General features: G+C 41.6%; 1 protein-coding gene, 1 long non-coding RNA gene and 1 pseudogene across 13 annotated transcripts in view; all 3 read right to left on the reverse strand.

Annotated features, from left to right (window-relative positions):
• Positions 1–22187, reverse strand: part of MARK3 (microtubule affinity regulating kinase 3) — a 120011-nt gene that overhangs the window by 42102 nt on the left and 55722 nt on the right. For all 11 annotated transcript variants that reach the window (XM_082737425.1, XM_082737423.1, XM_082737424.1 and 8 more), the window contains exon 4: positions 1636–1684. In XM_082737425.1, the coding sequence (XP_082593551.1) occupies positions 1636–1684 (49 nt within the window). The remainder of the gene's footprint in view (positions 1–1635; positions 1685–22187) is intronic.
• LOC309868067 lies at positions 7104–8359 on the reverse strand. Its single transcript, XR_014313491.1, has 2 exons — positions 8227–8359; positions 7104–8007 (listed from the first exon to the last, which is right to left on the reverse strand). It is a non-coding gene; the product is annotated as an uncharacterized lncRNA (long non-coding RNA).
• Positions 18291–18957, reverse strand: LOC309868057 (large ribosomal subunit protein uL23 pseudogene; annotated as a pseudogene). The gene has a single exon. The product of its transcript is annotated as a large ribosomal subunit protein uL23 pseudogene (transcript).

A 22187-nucleotide genomic window follows, 5' to 3' on the forward strand; every position in this document is an offset into this window, starting at 1 on the left:
ATTATTAGAATTATTAAATTATTAAATTAGAATTATTAAATTATTATCAAAGATATGCTATTTGGGAGTAAGTAGAGAGAACTCTAATCAGGGCACAACCTAACTAAAGAACAAAATAACTACGTTTAAGTAGGCTAGTTCTAGGATGCAGTGATTGGTTATTTGGTGAAAACCTGGAATCTGAAACCAAGAATTAGCCAGGTAACCCCCAGGGCTGAAATGAAAAGTGAAGAAAGGTTTTCTTCCCATGATTATATTCCTTGTTACTTTTCTCCAAACATTGGATTTCACTGATTCTAAGATTAAATTTTTTCACATTTTAACTAATATCACTAAGAATAAGATGACAGCTTGGCATAATTTTTTCCTTAGTAGCATGTAAAATAATGTCTTTTAAATGATGTGGCTTAGACCTGATGAAGTGGCTTGTGTCTCCATTTTATCTTCTATTCTTGTGCCTTAAGAATTCTTTTTTTTTTTTTTTGCCTTAAGAATTCTTGATATGATACCCATAACATCAATTTGTGCCCCCCACTTTCTAGAACTGATTTTGATACTAAACTGGTAAAAGTGCCTGTCTTCATAGCTACTTCATTCTTGAAATAATATTTTAGATTGTAGGAGCTATCACTGTGTAAAAAAACCAGATTATTCAAAAAGAGCTCTAGGGAAACCTGGGTGGCTCAGTGGGTTAAGCCTCTACCTTCGGCTCGGGTCATGATCTCAGGGTCCTAGGATCAAGCCCCGCATTGGGCTTTCTGCTCAGAGGGAAGCTTGCTTCCCCAACCCCCTGCCCCGCCTGCCTCTCTGCCTACTTGTGAATTCTTTCCCTCTGTTAAAATAAATAAATAAAACCATAAAAGAGCTCTATTATGTTATGTATGGGATCAAACATTTTCACTGAGATGAATATACAAAATACTAAGTAATTTGCATAGTTTCACTTTGCTCCTATGATTATGATGAGAGCAGGACATGATGACCCTTCCTCATCCTTACTTATTTATTTTTAAGTAGGCTTAACACCCAAATTGGGGCTTGAACTCATGACCCTGAGATCAACAGTCACCTGCTCTACTGACTGAACCAGCCAGGCACCCTATACCCTTCCTTTAAACCCACCTCATCAAACCTAGCACTGAACTATGCACACAGAGGGCACATGAAGCAAATCTGTGCTGTATAAAACAATTCCTAAAAAAATTCCATTAGATAACAGGTGTCCTATATCTTTTAAAATATGATTCAATGGACAAGTAATTTCTTAAGAACATTGCCACAGCAAAACCTGTTACGTCTGAAAATCTTAACTCTGATTTAATTTCTTTTCCCATATATGAATTAAATAAAATTACTTTCTAATATGCACTAAAACTTGGAAAGTTATGATCTGATTAGAGTTTCTACTGCATTAAAACTTTAAATTTAAGAGTTTCATACCTAAGGTTTTAACCTGCCTTTAGTAATTGCAAAAAGTTAATACAAATGATAAACAATTTATATAAATAAATATTTTATGAAAAGTATATCTGGGCTAGGAGGGGGGAAGGACTCTCCTATCACTCTTGGCATATAGGTTGAGACCCCAAATGGAATGCATTTAGACCCAAAAATATTTAAGAAAGCAGAAAATACCTATGTTTGGATGATTTAAAATCTTCATTATTCTTACTTCTCTGAAGAGCTAAAAAACAAACACATAGTTCCCCAACACAGGTTATTAAACATTCTACTCCACTGTTGCAACATAAATTTAAACCTTCTCTTAGACAACTGCCTCACTGAGAGTGTTCAACAGTCTACATCTGACATGAGCATGCAAGTCCAGAGCAGCTATACAGACTTCAGTTTTGGCTCCGGGAAAAGCAGAAGTTGCAGAGGAGGAGGATACCACAACCTGAATTACATTTTGCTATCTTGAACATGTAAGATCGGATTTAGCCAAGAATACCTTGTGATTAAACTCAGTCTGATTCAATATATCATTGCAAATCCAAATGTGTACAGTCCTGAGGAACTACTTCGTGATTGTGTTAGAACTGATGATTCCAAGTAATTCTATGAGAAGATTTTGAACAAAACCACTGTGGGAAATCCTTGTTGGAGAAGACAGGTAATTTAGCACGGCAGCTATGGCAGACGGTTCAATTATGGTCCTAATGAGTTCTGCCTTGCATGTTTACACTTTGGTATAAGCTGGGTGACTTGCTCTGGCCAATGGGACATTATCAAATTTGAAAACAAGAAGAGAGCGAGTGGATCAATGCTTGCGTATCCAGCACTTGCTCTCTTGGAATAAAGATGCCATGATATGAGGAGGCCAGTTTGGCCTCTTTGAGGATGAAAGAGTACATGCAGGGAAAGACCCACTGTCCCACCCGAGTTCAGCCCCATCACTTCATCAGCCGAATGCTGCCACACCAACGAACCTAGAGGATGCCATAAGAAAAACCATCCAGGAAAGACTGGTGGAGCTGCCAAACCATCACAGAGAATAAGGAGAAATATTAAACTTTGTTGATTAAACATGTGCTGTGAATTCAGAAGAGAGCTGTGGTGTTACGGCCTAGGCTAGTATCAGAAGATCTCAGAAAAGAACAATTTTAGAGGTCATCTTATCCAACCCTCTTGCAGACAAGTGGAAACCAGGAAAGGAGAGGAAAAGATCTCCCAAGGTCCTGCTCTCTTTCCGTGGGGAACTGGGCCAGAACCAAAGTCTGCCAACAACCAGCATATATAACCACTGGGAGGCATGGGCCGGGAAGAACTTGGAGGGAGGAGGAGAAGCTGGCTATGTGGGAAGAAATCTGGGGAGAAATCACAGGTTTACCACACTTGTCCCGTCTATCACATCTAACCTAGAACTGAATCAGTACTTCACAACTAAGAGCATGGAGATGGACATGGACCCATCTGAGCTCTAAACTGAGCTCAGAGCTTAAAAACATGGAGTCAGATGAGTAAGATTCCTTTCCTGAAAAGTGGATCATCTCTAAAGGCTGAAGCACTTTTATTCCAACACAAATATCTCCTGTTGCTGTTGTAGTCATTCCCGCGTTTTGTGTTCTGAGATGAGAAGACAGCTACTCTGACCACTACTCAGGCTTGAGTTCTTAGTTTCCCTCTGTCAAGCCAACACAGAAACCCTGTTTTCCAATTCATTATAGTTGAATTTGTAGCTTATAATCTGAATCTCCCAGTTATTCCCACAACTGCTAAAGCAGGAGAGTTCCAAGCTGGATACAATACCAACACAAGTTAGGACCCTGCATTTAGTGTAAAACTCCGACTACGGCCATGGCGACTTCTACTATCCCTGCAACACGAGCTCCAGCCAGGCTCTTCCAGCCACCCTGATTCCTCTCAGGTATCAAAACATTTGAACTGCTTCCTCCCTCCGTTCAGTCCTTGAAGTCTCCAGCAGATTTCTCTGAAAACCTTATCTGAGAAAATCTCCCTTGTTTTGCATCATAGTGGTCTGTTTACTTCTTCTCCAGAATGTCTTTCAAGTATCAAGATCCATTTCGGTGTACCTGTTCATTGTTGCCTTGTCACCCACGTGGGCTGGGGAAAGGCAACTGGCCTCCTTTCACTACCAGATACTTGAAACCAGGCCTGGCACACAACAGGAACTCCTTTGTTTGACAAATGCCTTTATGAAAGTACTAACTACCAAGAAGTATGGTTTGAACCGGCCTCCTTAGCATTCTAATGACCACACTGCTTTTAAATCCCGAGTACCAGAATGCTAGGTGCAGAGTTGTCATAATTCTGCTGGCAGGAGAGCAGGTCAAATGAAGGCAATCATTTTTAAATCCCTACTAGCAATGCAGCACTGAAACACAGTAATCAGAGCCACACAGAGGGAAAACATAAAATATTACAGGAATTCAAGAAAGGCAGAGCTCACTTTAATTTGGGGTAGCAGGCACCACTGGACGTAACCAGATTCATGCAAGACTCCAAACGATGTCCACAGTAAAAAAACGAGCTATGTGTGCTTTGTATATGTGGTTGTGGCTAATTAAGACCATTTATTTAAGAAAGACTAAGTGATCCGTCTGGCAGAAAAGCACATTTCGGAGTGTGGGTTTCAGGCTACCAACATCAGAATCATGAGTGTCTATGCAAACTCCAGGTCCCTGGGCCCTACCTCTTGCTAGATCTGAAGTGGGACGAAGAATCTTACTTAGAGCAAGCACCCTAGGTATGGTGGTTTTAAAATATGTCCACAAATTCTTTGACAATCCTCTGCAAAAGGTAGAAGTTCATATCCCTCTCTTCTGAGTGTGGGGCGCACTTAGTGAGTGACTCACCGAAAATGACTAGATACTGGGGCCCCCTCCATACTCTCAGAGATCACTTGCTTGTGTGTTGTGGGGGCATTAAACACCTCGATGGACAGACGCCAGATGGCAAGGTACTGAGGCCTCTTCATGCCCACAGCTGGTGAGGAACCACAGCCCCTCAACAGAGCCAGGTTAGAGGGCCCTTCTGGAAGCAGACCCACCAGCCTAATCAAGTCTTCAGATACCTGCAGCTATGGCTCTTACCCAAAATTTCTTGACAGCACCTGTGCCATCACTCCCAAACACACGACTCACAGAACTTCAGGGTAACAAATGGTTTTGTTTCAGTTGCTCAGTTTTGGGGTAATCTGTTAGAGAGCAGTTGGAAACTAAAACACTGCAGACAACCCATGAATTACACCAAGGCACATGCTGTGAAATCCCAGAGGAAAGGTAAACGGTACCAGACAGAGGGCTGGGTCGCATGAGCTTAATTTTGGAGGCAGGAAGAATACCCAAAGATTCCCTAGTAGGATAGTGTCAGGATATTACCAAATAACTTTACATATTTGCTGCTATCAGAACTGTTTCAAGCAGAAATGAGTAAATAAATCTATAGCAAGTTAATCAAGGAGGTGGAGAGGAAGCAAGAAGCCAAGAGCTACGAGGTATCCGCTGTGTTTGAAGCACAAGGCTAGATGCTTCCACCTATGATATAACCTAATGTTCACAACTCTGTCCAGCGACTCTGATCAGGTCCAGTGGACATGAAGGAGAACTGAGTAAGTTGAGAAACATGTCCAAGGACTCCCAGTTAGTAGGTGCTGGAGCCAGGATTCCAAGGTCCACGCTCATCTCTTGATGCCATGTAGCTGCCTTTGAAATTTAAAAGTAAAATCACTGATAAGATTATAAACTGCTGGTTCAGAAAATTCCAGAGCAACAGATGGGCACTGGCACAATTTTTAGAAGTTGACAATCTGCATGTAAGTGATAAAAATGTCAGAGATTCTGGGGAAGATGGAGGAAAAAAAACACTCAAAAACCCCACAAAAACACGCCAGAGATTTCATGTAATTGTATCAACTGTGAACCATAGCTGAAGACAGTTAAATTTGGACAGAAATAACTTACTGAAGAGAAAGCATGAAATTTTAGGAAGTCCCTATTGGGATTATACAACGTATATTTTTTTTAAGTCTTGTTATTATAAAAGGACACTTAACGAGACCCTATCTTAATTCAACTTACTTCTCTGCATTCTTTTTCAATCTTATGCAGATGCTAGTTATAAAAAACAAAACGAAAGAACACAACTAGTTGAAGTGCAAAAATTCTCAATTCGCTGACCAATTTGCAACCTCCCAACATCTTCAAGTCCTCTAGGAACCGGTATCCAGGAGGAGAACAAACATGTTCGAAGGCAGAGATCGGGGATCCTGGTGATCAGAATACCAAGGACCCCAAATGTACAGTACCATAGACTGAAGAGATGTCCCAACAACCAGGACTTGGAATTCCCAGGAGTTATCTTTGGAAAAAGACAATTTAACAAGCAAAGGAAAAGTAAAGTGAGCACATAAAAAAGAACACGGAGGGTGGGGAAGGGAGGTCACATAAGACTGTGATCTAAATCATGATGGTGAAAGTATTCAGACTCCCCTCTCCAGATACATAATAGGTACAAGAAGGAACAGGCTGTGACGGTGAAAGCCTGTGCTTTCAAGGCAGCAGAGTGACAGGCTGAATGACAACTTATGTCAGAAATAATGAAGCAAACATAATGACCACCCTCTTCTTGCATAGAATATAGTCATGCTATAAATCTAAGATTTGTGGGTAATTACCAGCTCTCTTGGATAAAGAAAAGGAGACACAGTAAGGAAACAATCAGAGAGTAAAGAAGAGGGAGGCTGAGTGGGCGCGGATACTCCTATGTGGGTCCACGTGCCACTGTGAGACAGAGAAGACATGACAGGCTGCAGCAAGGCAGACGGAGCTGCTTCTGGACGTGCAGTGTGAGGGCGCTTGAGGCCAGTCAGAGTACACGGTATTTGGGTCTGAAGCTCAGGAGAAAAATCTGGGCTAGAGATACGTTCCGAATTACCAGCATAGAAATAGCATCCTTGGGAAAGAAAGAACATTGCCTACCTGTGCAGGATGAAAAGACAGGAACTCCAAAAAGCAAACAGTTCAGAGAAGAAACAACTCAAGTCCACAATGGAGACTCGGACAAGGAGGCAGCCAGAGACACAGAATGAAATCCAGACACTGGAGCCTAATGCCTAGAACAGACCTACACGTGCGGCCCATGTTCTATTCAAAAACAGCATCCCAGGTCTTGGCCCGTCTCAAGGGTGCTTCAGGAAGGAAAAATAGAAGGATGATGGACCTGCTTTTCCTCTTCACCTTGCAGAAACCTCTGTCCCTTTGTCCTACTACACTGCTACCGCAGCTCTGCTGAACAGAAGAAAAAATAAAAGACTCTCTTAGATGACACCAAGGGAGAGAGGCTGGCAAAAGCTCACAGAGTTAATGCAGAAGAAACTGTGAAGAAAACACATTGTGTAAAAAAGGAAAATTATGTCTTTCCTTTTCTATACACAGAATATCTCTGGAAGGACAAACAGAAACCAGTGGCACTGGTTGTCCCAGGGGCAGGATCAGGGAGGTGGGTAGTCAAAGGCTGAATGAAGACCTTTCCTTCAATACTCTTTCTGTCCTTTGAACTTGAAGACACATAACTGTATTATCTACTTCCCTTCCCTCAATTAATCTGATTTTTAAGAAGGGGTGAGAATGAACAAAGAAAAGGTTTTTGTTTCTTAGGCTAAAAGGGAAATTCTTGAAAAAGACAAGGTAGCTAGGAAAGCTGTATTTTGATCATTTTTTTTTTTAATTTTGATCATTCTTAATAAGAAGAGCATTTCTAAAAGAAAAAAAAAAAAAGAGGAAGAACATTTCTTATCTCTTTTCACCATGTGGGTGGAGGATGCCAGTGGGTGAAAGGCAAGAAAGTCTTCTAGGGAGTATCTCTGAAGTAAAGTAAATATGAGAGCCACTGTTGTAACGCAAAATTTAAGGCAGATACAGATTGGAGTCACTCTCAGAATCACTCCAACATTAAATATCTTAAAATTAGGAACAGAATAGGAAAGTTAACGAATGATAGGGAAATAAGATAATTATTAACAACATAACCAAAGACCATTTGTCTAACACTAGCCAAAAGCAGTAACTACTCCCACTCAGGAAGAGAGATCTATAGATGTGGAGATATGACAGTTCTGTTTATTATGATGTATTTAACTAGAATTTTACTGATGTCATATAGGTCACGGACACATTTTTGCTAATATCACAGTGAACATCCTTGTACAGTAGTCCCCTGCCCCACAACCTTCTCTGCACTTTCAGTTCCCTGCGATCGGCCTCAATCCAGCAGATGATACTCCTTCTGATAGATGGTCAGAAGGTCAGTAGAGCCTAACGCTACGTCATAGAGCTCACCTCATTTCAACCCATCACAAAGGCATTTTATTATCCTGCATCATCACAAAAAGGTTAAGTAAAGTACAATAAAATGTTTTGAGGGCGCTTGGGTGGCTCAGTGGGTTAATAAGCCTCTGCCTTCAGCTCAGGTCATGAGCTTAGGGTCCTGGGATCAAGCCCCACATCGGGCTCCCTGCTCAGTTGGGAGCCTGCTTCCCCCCTCTCTCTCTGCCTGTCTCTCTGCCTACTTGTTTTTTTTTTTTTAATTTATTTATTTGTCAGAGAGAGAGAGAGAGAGAGCAAGAGCGAGCACAGGCAGAGTGGCAGGCAGAGTCAGAGGGAGAAGCAGGCTCCCTGCGGAGCAAGGAGCCCGATGTGGGACTCGATCCCAGGACGCTGGGATCATGACCTGAGCCGAAGGCAGCTGCTTAACCAACTGAGCCACCCAGGCGTCCCTCTCTGCCTACTTGTAACCTCTCCCTCTGTCAAATAAATAAATGAAATCTTTAAATAAAATGTTTTGAGACCGCATTCACATAACTTTACTACAGTATATAGCTATAATTATTCTTTTTTTTTTTTTTAAGACTATATATTTGACAGAGATCACAAGTAGGCAGAGAGGCAGGCAGAGAGGGAGGAAGCAGGCTCCCGGCTGAGCAGAGAGCCCGATGCAGGGCTCGATCCCAGGACCCTGGGATCATGACCTGAGCTGCAGGCAGAGGCTTTAACCCACTGAGCCACCCAGACGCCCCGGCTATACTTATTCTATTTGGGGGGCTATACATAGCCAAAGGGGCAGAGGCTGAAGGAGAGAGAATCTCAAGCTGACTCCAGGCCCGGTACAGAGCCCCATGCAGGGCTTGATCCACAACATTGAGATCATGACCTGAGCTGAAACCAAGAGTTAGACACTTAACTGACTGAGACACCCAGGTGCTCCTATAATTGTCTTATCTTATTATTAGTTTTATTTTATTTTATTATTTTTTATTTTTTTAAAAGATTTTATTTATTTATTTGACAGACAGAGATCACAAGTAGGCAGACAGGCAGAGAGAGAGAGAGGAGGAAGCAGGCTCCCCGCTGAGCAGGGAGCCCGATGCGGGGCTGGATCCCAGGACACTGGGATCATGACCCGAGCCGAAGGCAGAGGCTTTAACCCACTGAGCCACCCAGGCGCCCCCCCCTTTTTTTTAAAAAAAAAAAGAGAGATTTATTTATTTGAGAGAGAGTGTGTGTACGCAGGGGAAGGGCAGAGGGAGAGAATGTCCAAGCAGACTCTCGCTGAGTGGGGAGACTGATGTGGGACTTGATCTCACAAGCCATGAGATCAGGACCTGAGCCAAATCCAAGAGTTGGAAGCTTAACTGACTGAGACACCCAGGCGCCCCATATTTTATTATTAGTTATTATTACTACTCTTTTACTGTGCCTAAGTTATAAATTAAACTTTATCATAGGTGTGTATGTACAGGAAAAACATAGTATATATATGGGTCAGTACTATCCACAGGTACAGGTATCTACAGGGAGTCTGGGAACATGACACCCTCAGAAAAAGGGGGACTATGTATATACAGGGATATACTACTTGTACACTCAAGCAAATATTCTGGCAGGGTAGGTTCTTAGAGATAGGATGGGGGCCAAAAGGCATACTGGCTTTCTTTTTTCTTTTTTTAAAGATTTTATTATTTTTAAAATTTTTATTTATCTTTAAAGATTTTATTTATTTATTTGACAGCAGACAGACAGGCTGAGAGAGGAGGAAGCAGGCTCCCCACTGAGCAGAGAGGCCGAAGCAGGACTTGATCCCAGGACCCCAGGATCATGACCTGAGCCAAAGGCAGAGGCTTTAACCCACTGAGCCACCCAGGCGCCCCTGTAAATCTCTTTTCAAATACTTTCAAACAGTTCAGTAATTTTTTTCCCTCGTAGATATTCATATTCTGAAAGCCTTTGTCCTGTTCTCAAGACACACTCTGTCGGACTTCCCCCTCTGAACCCTACGCTTTTCTCTTATTTGGAATTCTCTCTTGTGGTAGTGAAGGACACACCACCAATATGCCCTGAGGAAGGGTAAGGACACGGTTAACTGTGAAACCCTGCGTGCCCCAGAATATGTGATTCTATCTTTATTTTTTTTATTTTATTTTTTTTTTTTAAAGATTTTATTTATTTATTTGACAGAGAGAGATTACAAGTAAGTAGGCAGAGAGGCAGGCAGAGAGAGAGAGGAGGAAGCAGGCTCCCTGCTGAGCAGAGAGCCCGACGCGGGACTCGATCCCAGGACCCTGAGATCATGACCTGAGCCAAAGGCAGCGGCTTAACCCACTGAGCCACCCAGGCGCCCAATTCTATCTTTAAATGTGACTGACACTTTGGCTGGGTAAAGAATTCTTGATGAGATTCTTTTCTCTCAGAAAAATTAACCCCCCACCTTTAATAAGATATAACTGACATGTAACACTGTGTAAGTTTAAGGTGTACAATGTAATCATTTGAAACACATATGTATTTTGTGAAATCTTTACATGAGGTTGGTTAACACATCTTTCACCTCCATAATTACCATTTTGTTGTTGTTATGGTGGTGGTGAGAACATTTAAGATCCATTCTCATAGCAGCTTGAGCGTGTGCAAACCAGTATTAACCACAGTCACCAAGCTGTACATGAGATCCCTGGCACCTATGCATCTTGTAACTGGGAAGTTTGTTCCCTTTGGATCCATATGTCCCCACTTCCTCCACCCCCAATCCCTAGCAACCACCATCTATTCTGCTTCTAGGAGTTCAGTTTTTAAGATTTACATTTAAGTGAGATCATACAGTATTTGTCTTTTTCCATCTGATTTGTTTAGTGCGCCCTCAAAATATGTTGCCCCAAATGGCAGGATTCCCTTTTTTATGGAATATTATGTAGAATAATATATATTCCTGCATGTGTGTAAGTAATCTCACATCTTTATCCATCATTTGTAGACACTTAATGTGTACCAATGTCTTAGCTAATGTGAATAATCCTGGAGCGAACAATGGAGATCAGTTATCTCTTTGAGATGATGATTTCACCTCCTATGGATTTATGCTCAGAAATGAAACTGCAAGATACCACGGAGGCTCTACTGTTAATTGGTAAAGGACCCTCCACACTATCTTCCATAAGCAGCTACAAAGTTTACATTTCTACCATCGGCACAAGGGCTGCCATTTCTCGTTCTTGCCAGCATCAATCACTTTTTGATAATAGCCATTGTCATAAGCTTAAGGTGATAAATATTTCATTGTGGTTTTTATTTGCCTTTTACTGATGATGCAGGCTCCCTGCTGAGCAGAGAGCCCGATGCGGGACTCGATCCCAGGACCCTGAGATCATGACCTGAGCCAAAAGCAGCGGCTTAACCCACTGAGCCACCCAGGCGCCCACTGAACACCTTTTCATGCACATACTGGTTATACGTAGGTCTTCTTTGGGAAAAAAATCTATTTAAATCTTCACCCATTTTAATTATATTTTTGTTTTTGCTACTGAATTATAGGAGTTCCTTATCTATTTTGGATATTAATCCCTTACCAGATAAACAGTTTCTAAATATTTTTCTCCCATTTTGTGGGCTGCCTTTTCACTTTGTTGACTGTATCTTTTGCTGTGCATTAAGTTTTCTGAAATTCCACTAGTTGGTTTTTGCTTTTGTTGTCACACCCCAAAAATCATTGCCAAGTTCAAGGGGAAAAGAGCTTTCCCCCTACGTTTTCTTCTAGGAGCTTTATGGTTTAGGTTGTCTGTTTAAGACCTTAATCCACTTCAGGTTAATTTTTGTGGGTCGTGTAGGATAGGGGTCCAATTTCAAACTTTGGCCTGTGAATATCCAGTTGGTTCAGAATTTTAAAGACCTGGATCCATATTCTTTTAGCTTAAAGCAATGCAGACGAGTGTAATGCCATTTTGTTACAATTCTGTTTGTGACTTTATTTTTCCTCTTCATTCTCGTTAACCTGGATATATTTAAATTTTAACATACCAGAGATTTTGATCTGTGGTACATTAGCATTCAAAACAGATACACTGTGAGTCTTCTGGCATGTTTGCACTGGGCGCCAAGCCTTTTCCATCTGAAAATTTAGGTTCCACAGTTCTGGGAAATGACCTTTTGTTATTCCTTGATAATTTCCCCTCCCATCCTCAGTTCTTTTTACCATTCTGCTTTATCACAAACTACACCATCTAGACAGATACTTCAATTTTATATCTTATCCTCCTTAATTCTCAAGTCTTTGAATTTGTATAGTATTTTCTGAGAGATCTTCTTGACTTTATTTTCCAACCCTTTTACTGACTTTCTTCCTACCTTCTTCTTTCTTCTTAAAAGTACCTTCCCTCAATGGTCCTTTTTCAGTGCGTCATATTCTTCTTTCATGAATATAATGGTTGTTGTTGTACTACTGTCTGTCTCTTTTTTAAATCTTTGGAAATAAAAATTGTAATTTTCCTTTCCTTTCCTTTTTTTTTTTTTTAAGTAGTCTAGTTTCCTCTTCTAGTTTTTCTTTTTTATTCTTATTTATTTTAGTCTCTGGTTATTCTCAAATATCCGGAGATTTCTGTTTGTCGTTCCGTATTTCCATATTTAAGAGAGGCACCAAAACTCTGGACTGAGTGTTACATACATGAGGGCTGGACTCTAAGATGACTGGGCAGAAATTAAGGAGCTTCAACTCAACACCCAACTGTATCTGTATTCTCTCTTTTTTTTTTTTTTAAAGATTTTATTTATTTGTCAGACAGAGGGAGAGAGAGCGAGCACAGACAGACAGAGAGGCAGGCAGAGGCAGAGGGAGAAGCAGGCTCCCTGCCGAGCAAGAAGCCCGACGTGGGACTCGATCCCAGGATGCCAGGATCATGACCTGAGCCGAAGGCAGCTGCCCGACCAACTGAGTCACCCAGGCGTCCCTCTGTATTCTCTTTTAAGTCAGTTTTCCCAGAGAAGAAATCTCCTATTCTCTTTTCAGGCAATACAAAAGGGGCTAACAAAGTTCTGGGAGGTGAGCAAAGAAAGTGAGTGGAGAAAGTGTCTCACCACTCAGTGGGTCCTTGTTTGCAGTATGAGATCCTCAAGTCTAGATGCTCTTTGATTTAGCCTCTTTGGAAAACAAACTGCTCCATTTCTAACTGGGAGGTGGCTTGGAGGCCCTTGTATCATTTTTCAGCTGTTCTACTTGTAACCCCACCCATAAAAGGAGCTCAGAGAACTTATTTCAAAGCTTTCTGAATCCTGTGGCATGACTCAGCATGATTCTTCTTGCTACCAGCCTACCTTCGCCCTTAACTCCTGCTCTTAGAGGCTTGGTTTCCGCTCCCTCTGGTTTGCTGTATCTATTAAACATTACACACACACACTCACACACACACTCACACACTCCATCTGACAAAACTAAGTTTAATTCTTTGTCCTCTAGTTCTCTCCTATTCTGACACTTCCACTCATTCATTCATTCATTTTGAGAGAGAGAGCGAGCGAGCGCACGTGAGAGATGGGGAGGGGCAAAGAGAGAGAGAGAGAGAGAATCTTAGGCAGGCTCCACACCCATCCGAAGCCCAATGCGGGGCTTGATCTCACAACCCTGAGTCATAACCCAAGCCGAAACCGAGAGCTGGACGCTCAACCAGCTGAGCCACCCAGGTGTACCTGACACTTCCTTTTTAATTCCTTTACCGCTATTTAATGAGTGGACGGAGGGAGCAAAGATAAATGTGCTCATGTTCAATTCTAAGTCCTAGAGCTAATATTTTTAATTCCTGGTTTTGAATGTATATGAGACTGAACTGTAGTTTTCTTCCCTGTTTCCAACACATTTTGATAGCAGTGTTTCTGAATTTGAGAAATGAATCAGGAGCGTCCCCTTCTTCCTCAAGTTCTGAAACAGCTGGACAGAAGTGGCACTACCTATTCAGTGAAGGTATGAAAGGAGTCAAACATGAAATTCTGGGTTTGGCAATTTGAGGCGGGCATCTGGCCTTTCACCGATTTCTCAATTTCTTTTATAGTTAATGGTGCATATAGATTCTTCCCTAGAGTTAATTTTGGTAACTATGTTTTCCCTTTAAGAAATGTTCACCCAGGGACGCCTGGGTGGCTCAGTGGGTTGGAGCCTCTGCCTTCGGCTCAGGTCATGATCCCAGGGTCCTGGTATCGAGTCCCACATCAGCTCTCTGCTCGGCAGGGAGCCTGCTTCCTTCCCCCTCTCTGCCTGCCTCTCTGCCTACTTGTGCTCTCTGTCTGTCAAATAAATAAATAAATCTTTAAAAAAAAAAAAAAAGAAAAAGAAATGTTCACCCAGGGGCACCTGGGTGGCTCAGTGGGTTAAGCTTCTGCCTTCCACCCAGGTCGTGGTCTCAGAGTCTGGGGATCAAGCTCCACATGGGACTCTCTGCTTGGTGGGAGCCTGTTTCCCTCTCTCTCTGCCTGCTTGTGATTTCTCTCTCTCTCTCTGTCAAATAAACAACAACAACAACAACAACAACAACAACAACAACAGAAATGTTTACCTATTTCTTAGGTTGGTCCTAATTTATTTGCACAAAAGGTACCCTGTGAATTATCACCCTTGTGATAATTTTACTTCTTTTCTATCTGGTCTTTTCTATGCTCCTCATTCCATACTTCATATTTTCTTTCCCTTTATTTTTTTTATTGCCTCCTTCTCATCCCCCCTCAAAAATAACAACAAAATCCAAAGCTTTAGATTTTTTTCTGTTTTTCAAATTCACGAATTCCTGCCTTCATTAGTTTCTTACGTTGTTATTATCATTTATTTATAACAGATTTATAACACATTTATTCTGTTCCCTTTCTAACATAGTTTAATATTTAACATTTCCATTTTCATACTTTTTTGTTTAATAGTGTGTTTGAAGCTACAAATATTCTTAAACACCAAAAGCAGTATTCTATAGGTTCTGATATGTAGTTTGTTAGTGCTAATTTCTAGATATATTGCACTTTTGGTATACATTTTAATATTTGATCTATGAATTCTATGTGTTTTAAGTTCTACATGTTTGTACTTTTTGTTTCTATTTTTACTGGTTTCTATTTTTACTGCTCTTCATTCAGAAAATGTAGCCAGAAGGGGGGCCTGGCTGGCTCAGGGTGGAGTGAAGATCTGTGATCTCCTATTGTGGCTCAAGTCCCATGCTGGGTTGGAGACTACCCAAAATAAAAAGTTTTTTAAGAAAAAGAAAGAAGAAAAAGAAGTAGGAGGAGAAGGAGGAGGAGGAGGAAGAGGAGGGGAAGAAGAGGAAGAGAAGAGGAAGAAGGGGAAAAAAAATTGTAGCCTAGAAAGATTAACAGAACCACGGCTTATGTGTATGTACTGCTTAACCCTAAAGAAATCATTTACCTTGTAGCCATCATAAGTTTCAATAGTTACTACATTAAATCCTGGCACAAAGTTATAACATATCCTTAGAAAGGGGTGTGTTAAAAAAACCACACCAAGTTGTAATATAGGCTTAGTATATTAAGATCTGTATCTTTTTTCCTACTTAATGTGTCATGCATGGCCTGAGAGAGGTCAAGTCTTTTGTCATGTGCGTTAATTTAGCTCAGATTTGACATGACATGTATTTTGGGGTTCCATTTATTATGTGCCATTCTTCTATTAAAAATAAAATGTAGGGGGGCACCTGGGTGGCTCAGTGAGTTAAGCCTCTGCCTTCAGTTCAGGTCATGATCTCAGGGTCCTGGGATCGAGCCCCATATAGGGATCTCTGCTCAGCAGGGAGCCTGCTTCCTCCTCTCTGCCTGCCTCTCTGCCTACTGTGATCTCTGTCTGTCAAATAAATAAATAAAATCTTTAAAAATAAATAAAATAAAATAAATTGTAGGGGGGCGCCTGGGTGGCTCAGTCATTAAGTGTCTGCTGTCAGCTCGGGTCGTGATCCCAGTGTCCTGGCATGGAGCCCCGCATTAGGCTCCTTACTCAGCAGGAAGCCTGCTTCTCCCTCTCCCACATCCCCTGCTTGTGTTCCCTCTCTCGCTGTCTCTGTCAAATAAATAAATAAAGTCCTTAAAAAAAAAAAAAGTAGGGGCACCTGGGTGGTTCAGCAGTCCACTCTTGATTTTGCCTTAGGTCATGATCTCAGGGTCAGATCATGAGATAGAGATTTTAAAAACTTTAAGACAACAGAGACAAGTATCTTTATGGCCCTAGGCAAGGAAGAATTTCTTAAATATATATATATATATATATATATATATATATATATATATATATATATATTTTAAATTTATTTTTATTTATTTGACAGACAGAAATCACAAGTAGGCAGAGAGGCAGGCAGAGAGAGGAGGGGAAGCAGGCTTCCTGCCGAACAGAGAGCCTGATGGGCTTCATCCCAGGACCCTGGGACCATGACCTGAGCTTAAGGCAGAGGCTTTAACCCACTGAGCCACCCAAGTGCCCCAGAAGAATTTCTTAAAACTGAACAAAAGACTCAAAGAGGCACTTCACAGAAGAAACAAAAAACAATAAAAATATGAAAAGATGTAATACTTCCCAGTAATCAGGGAAATATAAATAAAAATCATAAGGAAATGTTATTTTTATATCCATCAGATTGGCAAGGATTAAAAAAATCAGACAAATTCAGGGGTGCCTGGGTGGTTCAGTGGGTTAAGCCTCTGCCTTCAGCTCAGGTCATGGTCTCAGGGTCCTGGTGATCGATCAAGCCCTGCATCGATCGGACTCTCTGCTCCGCAGGGAACCTGCTTCCCCCTTTTCTCTGCCTGCCTATCTGCCTACTTGTGATCTCTCTCTGTCAAATAAATAAATAAAATCTTTAAAATAAAATAAAATAAAATAAAATAAAATAAAATAAAAATTCAAAATAAAAGCAGCAGCAACATGGATTTTTATATTAAATATTTCCAAGACAAAGAGATTCTTCCACTCCCCAAAATCCCAGGTTCTAGTGGTCAAATTCCTGGAATCAGGGTAATATGAGATGATATTTTAGTGTTAAATCGCTTCCTCACTGGATGACTAAACAAGCTGCAAAACGTTAGAAAACTTCAGTCTGCTCATCTGTAAAATATAGATTAAAAAAAAAAAAGCTGTGTCACAGGGCTGATGTTAAAAACAGGCAATGTGTGATATAGGTGCTGTGCACAGTCATTAAGAATTTCAGCTCTGGGGAAGCCTGGGTGGCTCAGTCAGTTAATTGCCTGCCTTCAGCTCAGGTCATGATCGCAGGGTCGTGGGGCTGAGATCCCATGTCAGGCTCCTTGTTCAAAGGGGAGCCTGCTTCTCCCTCTGCCTGCTGCTCTCTCTCTCTCCGACAAGTAAATAAACAAAATTAAAAAAAAAAAAATTTGAGCTCTGGAGCACTACACCTGGCCCAGCCTGGCTCTAGCACTCACTGAGTGAGTCTAGGTGACGTGACCTTCCGGGGATTCTGGTGCCCTCATGATTAAAGGAGTCTAAGAGGTGGGAAGCTTGGAATAGTTCCTGGCACACAAGACACACTCAGTATGGGGTTGTGATTTTGGCTGTTGTTGTTAGTATGACTCTCCCAAAGACCTAATTTGTGCCCAATTTTTGATTTTCTACAAATGGGTCCATGCCATGCTCTAAGTTTAACCGATTTAAAATATTTGGTTCTTTAGGGACTTTTCTAAAATAGCATAATGAGGGGTGCCTGGGCGGCTCAGAGAGTTAGACCTCTGTCTTCAGTTCACGTCATGGTTGCAGGGTCCTGGGATTGAGCCCAGCGCATCATGCTCTCTGCTCAGCGGGGAGCCTGCTTCTCCCTCTCTCTCTGCCTGCCTGTCTACTTGTGATCTCTCTCTCTGTCAAATAAATAATATCTTTACAAAATAAAATAAAATAGCATCATGAATCATGGCTACAATTATAATATATAGTGGTATAATTATAATTGGTATAAGAATTGCTATAATTTGGGGCGCGTGGGTGGCTCAGTGGGTTAAAGCCTCTGCCTTCGGCTCAGGTCATGATCTCAGGGTTCTGGGATCGAGTCCCTCATTGGGTTCTCTGCTCACCAGGGAGCCTGCTTCTCTGCCTATTGTGATCTCTGTCTGTCAAATGAATAAATAAAATCTTTAAAAAAAAAAAAGAATTGTTATAATTTATAAAAATAAATTATATATTCTCAAATTCACAATCTACTTGAAATATCAAGCTGCATTATTTTCTACCGAAGCAAAAATAAGTCTTGTAATAAACTGAAAAGTTCCCCATAAAGCAGTGGCAACACTGAAGCTTTTTTCTTGCATTTCTTTTTTTTTTTTTTTTTTTTTTAAAGATTTTATTTATTTATTTGACAGAGAGAAATCACAAGTAGATGGAGAGGCAGGCAGAGAGAGAGAGGGAAGCAGGCTCCCTGCTGAGCAGAGAGCCCGATGCGGGACTCGATCCCAGGACTCCGAGACCATGACCCGAGCCGAAGGCAGCGGCCCAACCCACTGAGCCACCCAGGTGCCCCATTCTTTTTTTTTTTTTTTTTTAAATCATGAAAAAACTGTATTTAGATTTAGCCAGCTGGACTCAGTTTAGATGATCCCAATTTTGTTGGCAACATCCAAAGCATCATAGTCAGGGGCCAGCCGAACGTATGCCTTCCTCTCTCCATCAGGCCTGATTAAGGTGCTGACCTTGGCTACATCCATGTCATCGAGCTTCTTCAAAGCCTGTTTGATCTGGTGCTTGTCGGCCTTGACATCCACCATGAACACGAGTGTGTTATTGTCTTCTCTTTTCTTCATGGCGGACTCAGTAGTCAGGGGGAACCTGATGATGGCATAGTGGTCAAGCTTGTTTCTCCTGGGGGCGCTCTTTTGAGGGTATTTGGGTTGCCTTCAGAGACGCAGAGTCTTGGGTCATCGGAACGTAGGTGATGTGCGGATCTTTTTTTTGTGACTGTGGACGCCTTTCAGCACCACTTTCTTACCTTTCTTTGCTTTGGCTTCGGCTTTGGGAGGGGCAGGGGCTTCCTTCTTAGCTTTCAGTGCCATCTTCGTAAAAGGGATTTCCCTATTTTCTTGCATTTCTATTACAGCTTTTGAAATTTAAAAATAAAGAAATATACATATATTTTGTCTCAATACTTTGAATATGTATAATCAAGAAGAGTTTTATTTTTTAAATTTTTAAAAAGATTTTATTTATTTGACAGAGAGAGTGAGCAGGGGGAATAGCAGAAGGAGAGGAAGAAGAAGGCCTTGAGCAGGGAGCCTGATGCAGGACTTGATCCCAGGACTCTGGGATCATGACCTGAGTCAAAGGCAGATGGCCAACCATCTGAGCCACCCAGTACCCTCAACAAGGGTTTTAGATTTCATGTACCCTACCCTGTTTTTTGAGTTTACCAGATTCATTACACTGATCTGGATGCAGACACTGTACTGGGATTGAGCCAGTAAATAATAAACAGAACCCTTGTAACTACTGTTGTTAATGTCCTAAACTGCTAGCTTGCTACAAGTCAAGCTGGAAAGAAGAGGTATACAGAAAAGATGAACAGACTTGTTCAATGAATAAGGTTTCCAGAGCGCCTGGGTGGCTCAGTCAGATAAGCAGCTGCCTTCGGCTCAGGTCTTGATCCCAGGGTCCTGGGATCAAGCCCCACATTGGGCTTCCTGCTCAGCGAAGAGCCTGCTTCTCCCTCTCCCTGCTGCTCTGCCCTACTTCTGCTCTCTCTCTCTCTCTCTGTCAAACAGATAAATCTTTAAAAAGAAAAAAAAAAGAAAAAGAAAAAGAAAAAGGTTCCCAAAATGACTTATGCCTACCTGATGGGAAAGGGGAAAGAAAGAAGTCCAATATGGAGGCATTCCAGGAAATGAGATGGAGAGGAGGTGAACTACTGGCAATGGCAGCGACAGCAATGTCTAAGACTTAGACCACCGAGGGAAGAGTCATTTTTAAAATGACAAGGTGACCTTGTGGGAGATAAGAGAAATTATGAACTTACAAGGGAACCAAAGCCAAATGGTCTAGAAGCCATTCTCACTTGGGCTGTGTACTTTGGAACCTTCCTCTTCACCCCAGGCCAATCAAGCTAGAACTGGGGAGGTTGGGTGTGTTCTGAAGGAAACTTTTTTTTTTTTTTTAACTCCACAGATGATACTACTACACAGCAAGGGTTGAAAATGACGGGTTTAAGAAGTCTGAAGCAAAAAAGACCCAAGTAACCCAGTGGTAGTAGCAATAAAAGTAACTACATTGTCTAGACCACATGAAAAGCACGAACTGGGTTCTCTGCCTTCAAATTATACGGTTCCCTGATTTGTCCCACAGCGAACATTCTCTGGGATGCCAAAAAGGCCACTACTGTTACAGAGCTCTGAGCACTAGCAGTGGCTCCAAAACAAACACTTGCTTTAAAAAGAAAACACGCTGAGTGAGTGTAAGTAGATTTCCCTAAAAACACCCTTATAAAAGGAATCTGTAGTCAACAGTAATTAAATAATCCTTCAGCAACCTACTGTATTTTGCATATACTTGAACTTAGTGTCCATTCTTTTTTTTCCTTCATTAATTTTCACTAAATTATTTTTAAACACAGGATGTCTCTTTCTCTCTTCCTAAAAGTCAGACTGAAGAATAGTCCTTGAATCTTAACTCAAAAAGGGCTTTGCTACTGGGTCAGCAGGATCAACTAAAAGATGGAGTCTTCACTGAAGGGCCTTGTCAGATACTTTAATTGGATCAAGACATCCTTATCTAGTTCATGCAGCACCAAACTAGAAGTGACAGCAAACAGGAGACTCATTATTCAAAAATAAGTCAATAGACTGGAACTGTGGCAGAAATCCAATTAAATGAACTTTAGTAGTTACCAAACTCAGGTAAGAAAAAAAAAACAGTTGCAGGTATCAAATAAATTAGGCCTGTGTCGAGAGCAATTCCTGTGGCTGGCCCAAGAGGCTGAGTATTGACTCTGGAGAAGGAACCAAGAAGACTCAGAAGAGCTGGCTATGTCTGCAGTGATAGATTTGACCTCTCTAGCTCTACATGGCAGAATAGAAAACAGTGTTGTAGACATTTCTAGAAGACAGATGCTAGTGCAAACTAAAGGGGAAAAAAAATCTATTAACTAGAGTCATCCACCACTGGAACAAGATAACAAGATGACGTAAGGTAAGAAGTGTGCCTCTGTCCCTGGATGTGTTTAAAACTGGCCAAGTAACTGGAGCACCTGGGTGGCTCAGTGGGTTAAGCCGCTGCCTTCGGCTCAGGTCATGATCTCAGGGTCCTGGGATCGAGTCCCGCATCGGGCTCTCTGCTCAGCAGGGAGCCTGCTTCCTCCTCTCTCTCTCTGCCTGCCTCTCTGCCTACTTGTGATCTCTCTCTGTCAAATAAATAAATAAAATCTTAAAAAAAAAAAACTGGCCAAGTAACTAGCTGTCATAAATACATATTCTGAGCAATTATTATAAATTTCTTGCTTTAAATTAAGGGGCTCCAGTTAAAAAAAAAAAAAAGAATTACTGTTTAAATGAATTGTGGCAGAGTATGGTGACAATTAAGTTTCTGCCACCAAGAAGACTGAGTATTTCTAACATAAGAAAATCTTAGAACAACCCAAGGGAAGGTCAGGGAATCACTGAAAAGTTTACTGCACATAGATGACTGTTCCTTAAAAGCACTGGGTACCAGGGGCTCCCACAGGGCCCGATGGGAGCCCTGCAGCCGCCTCCTACACGCACTACTCTGTACTCACCCAGCTCTCCCCAGCCTGTTGCTGCGCCACCCCTTAGGCTGTGCACACAGTCCCCCTGCTAACACTTAGTGCTCCCACGCCAACACCACAATAAGACTACAAAGGACTTTCCATTTTTTTACTCGGTAAAAACTATTTATTGTAATAATAGTTACTATTGTTATTATAAGTAGGCTCCAGGCCCAGTGTGGAGCTCAATGTGGAGCTTGAACTCAAGACCCTGAGATCAAGACCTGAGCTGAGATCAAGAGTCAGTGCCTTAACCAACGGAACCACTCAGGCACACTGGTAAAAAAATATTTAGATCCTTCAAGGCCTATGTAAAATTTTATTGCAAACCACTTGGGTTCACCCTTATCACCAAATAAGTCCACTTTATCTGACTCACTGGAGACATCACAGACCTTGGTGCAGGAGGACACAGATGTTTCTTAAATAAATGAGTAAGAGGTCACCCCTACTTTTCATTCAAATCTACATATTCCTTCAATATTATCTCTTCAGCCTATGTTTTAAAATGTAGGTTTTATTATTATTTAGGTATGGGGAGCCAACACATCAGGACTGGCACTAAAAAGGTAACTGTTATTAACAGTTCACAAGAGAAAGGGGGCACACAGTGCCATCTGGAGCCACATGGGAAAGCACCAGGCTTAGTCAG

This window comes from Mustela nivalis (assembly GCF_964662115.1).
Source record: "Mustela nivalis genome assembly, chromosome: 6".
Taxonomy (NCBI): Eukaryota; Metazoa; Chordata; class Mammalia; order Carnivora; family Mustelidae; genus Mustela; species Mustela nivalis.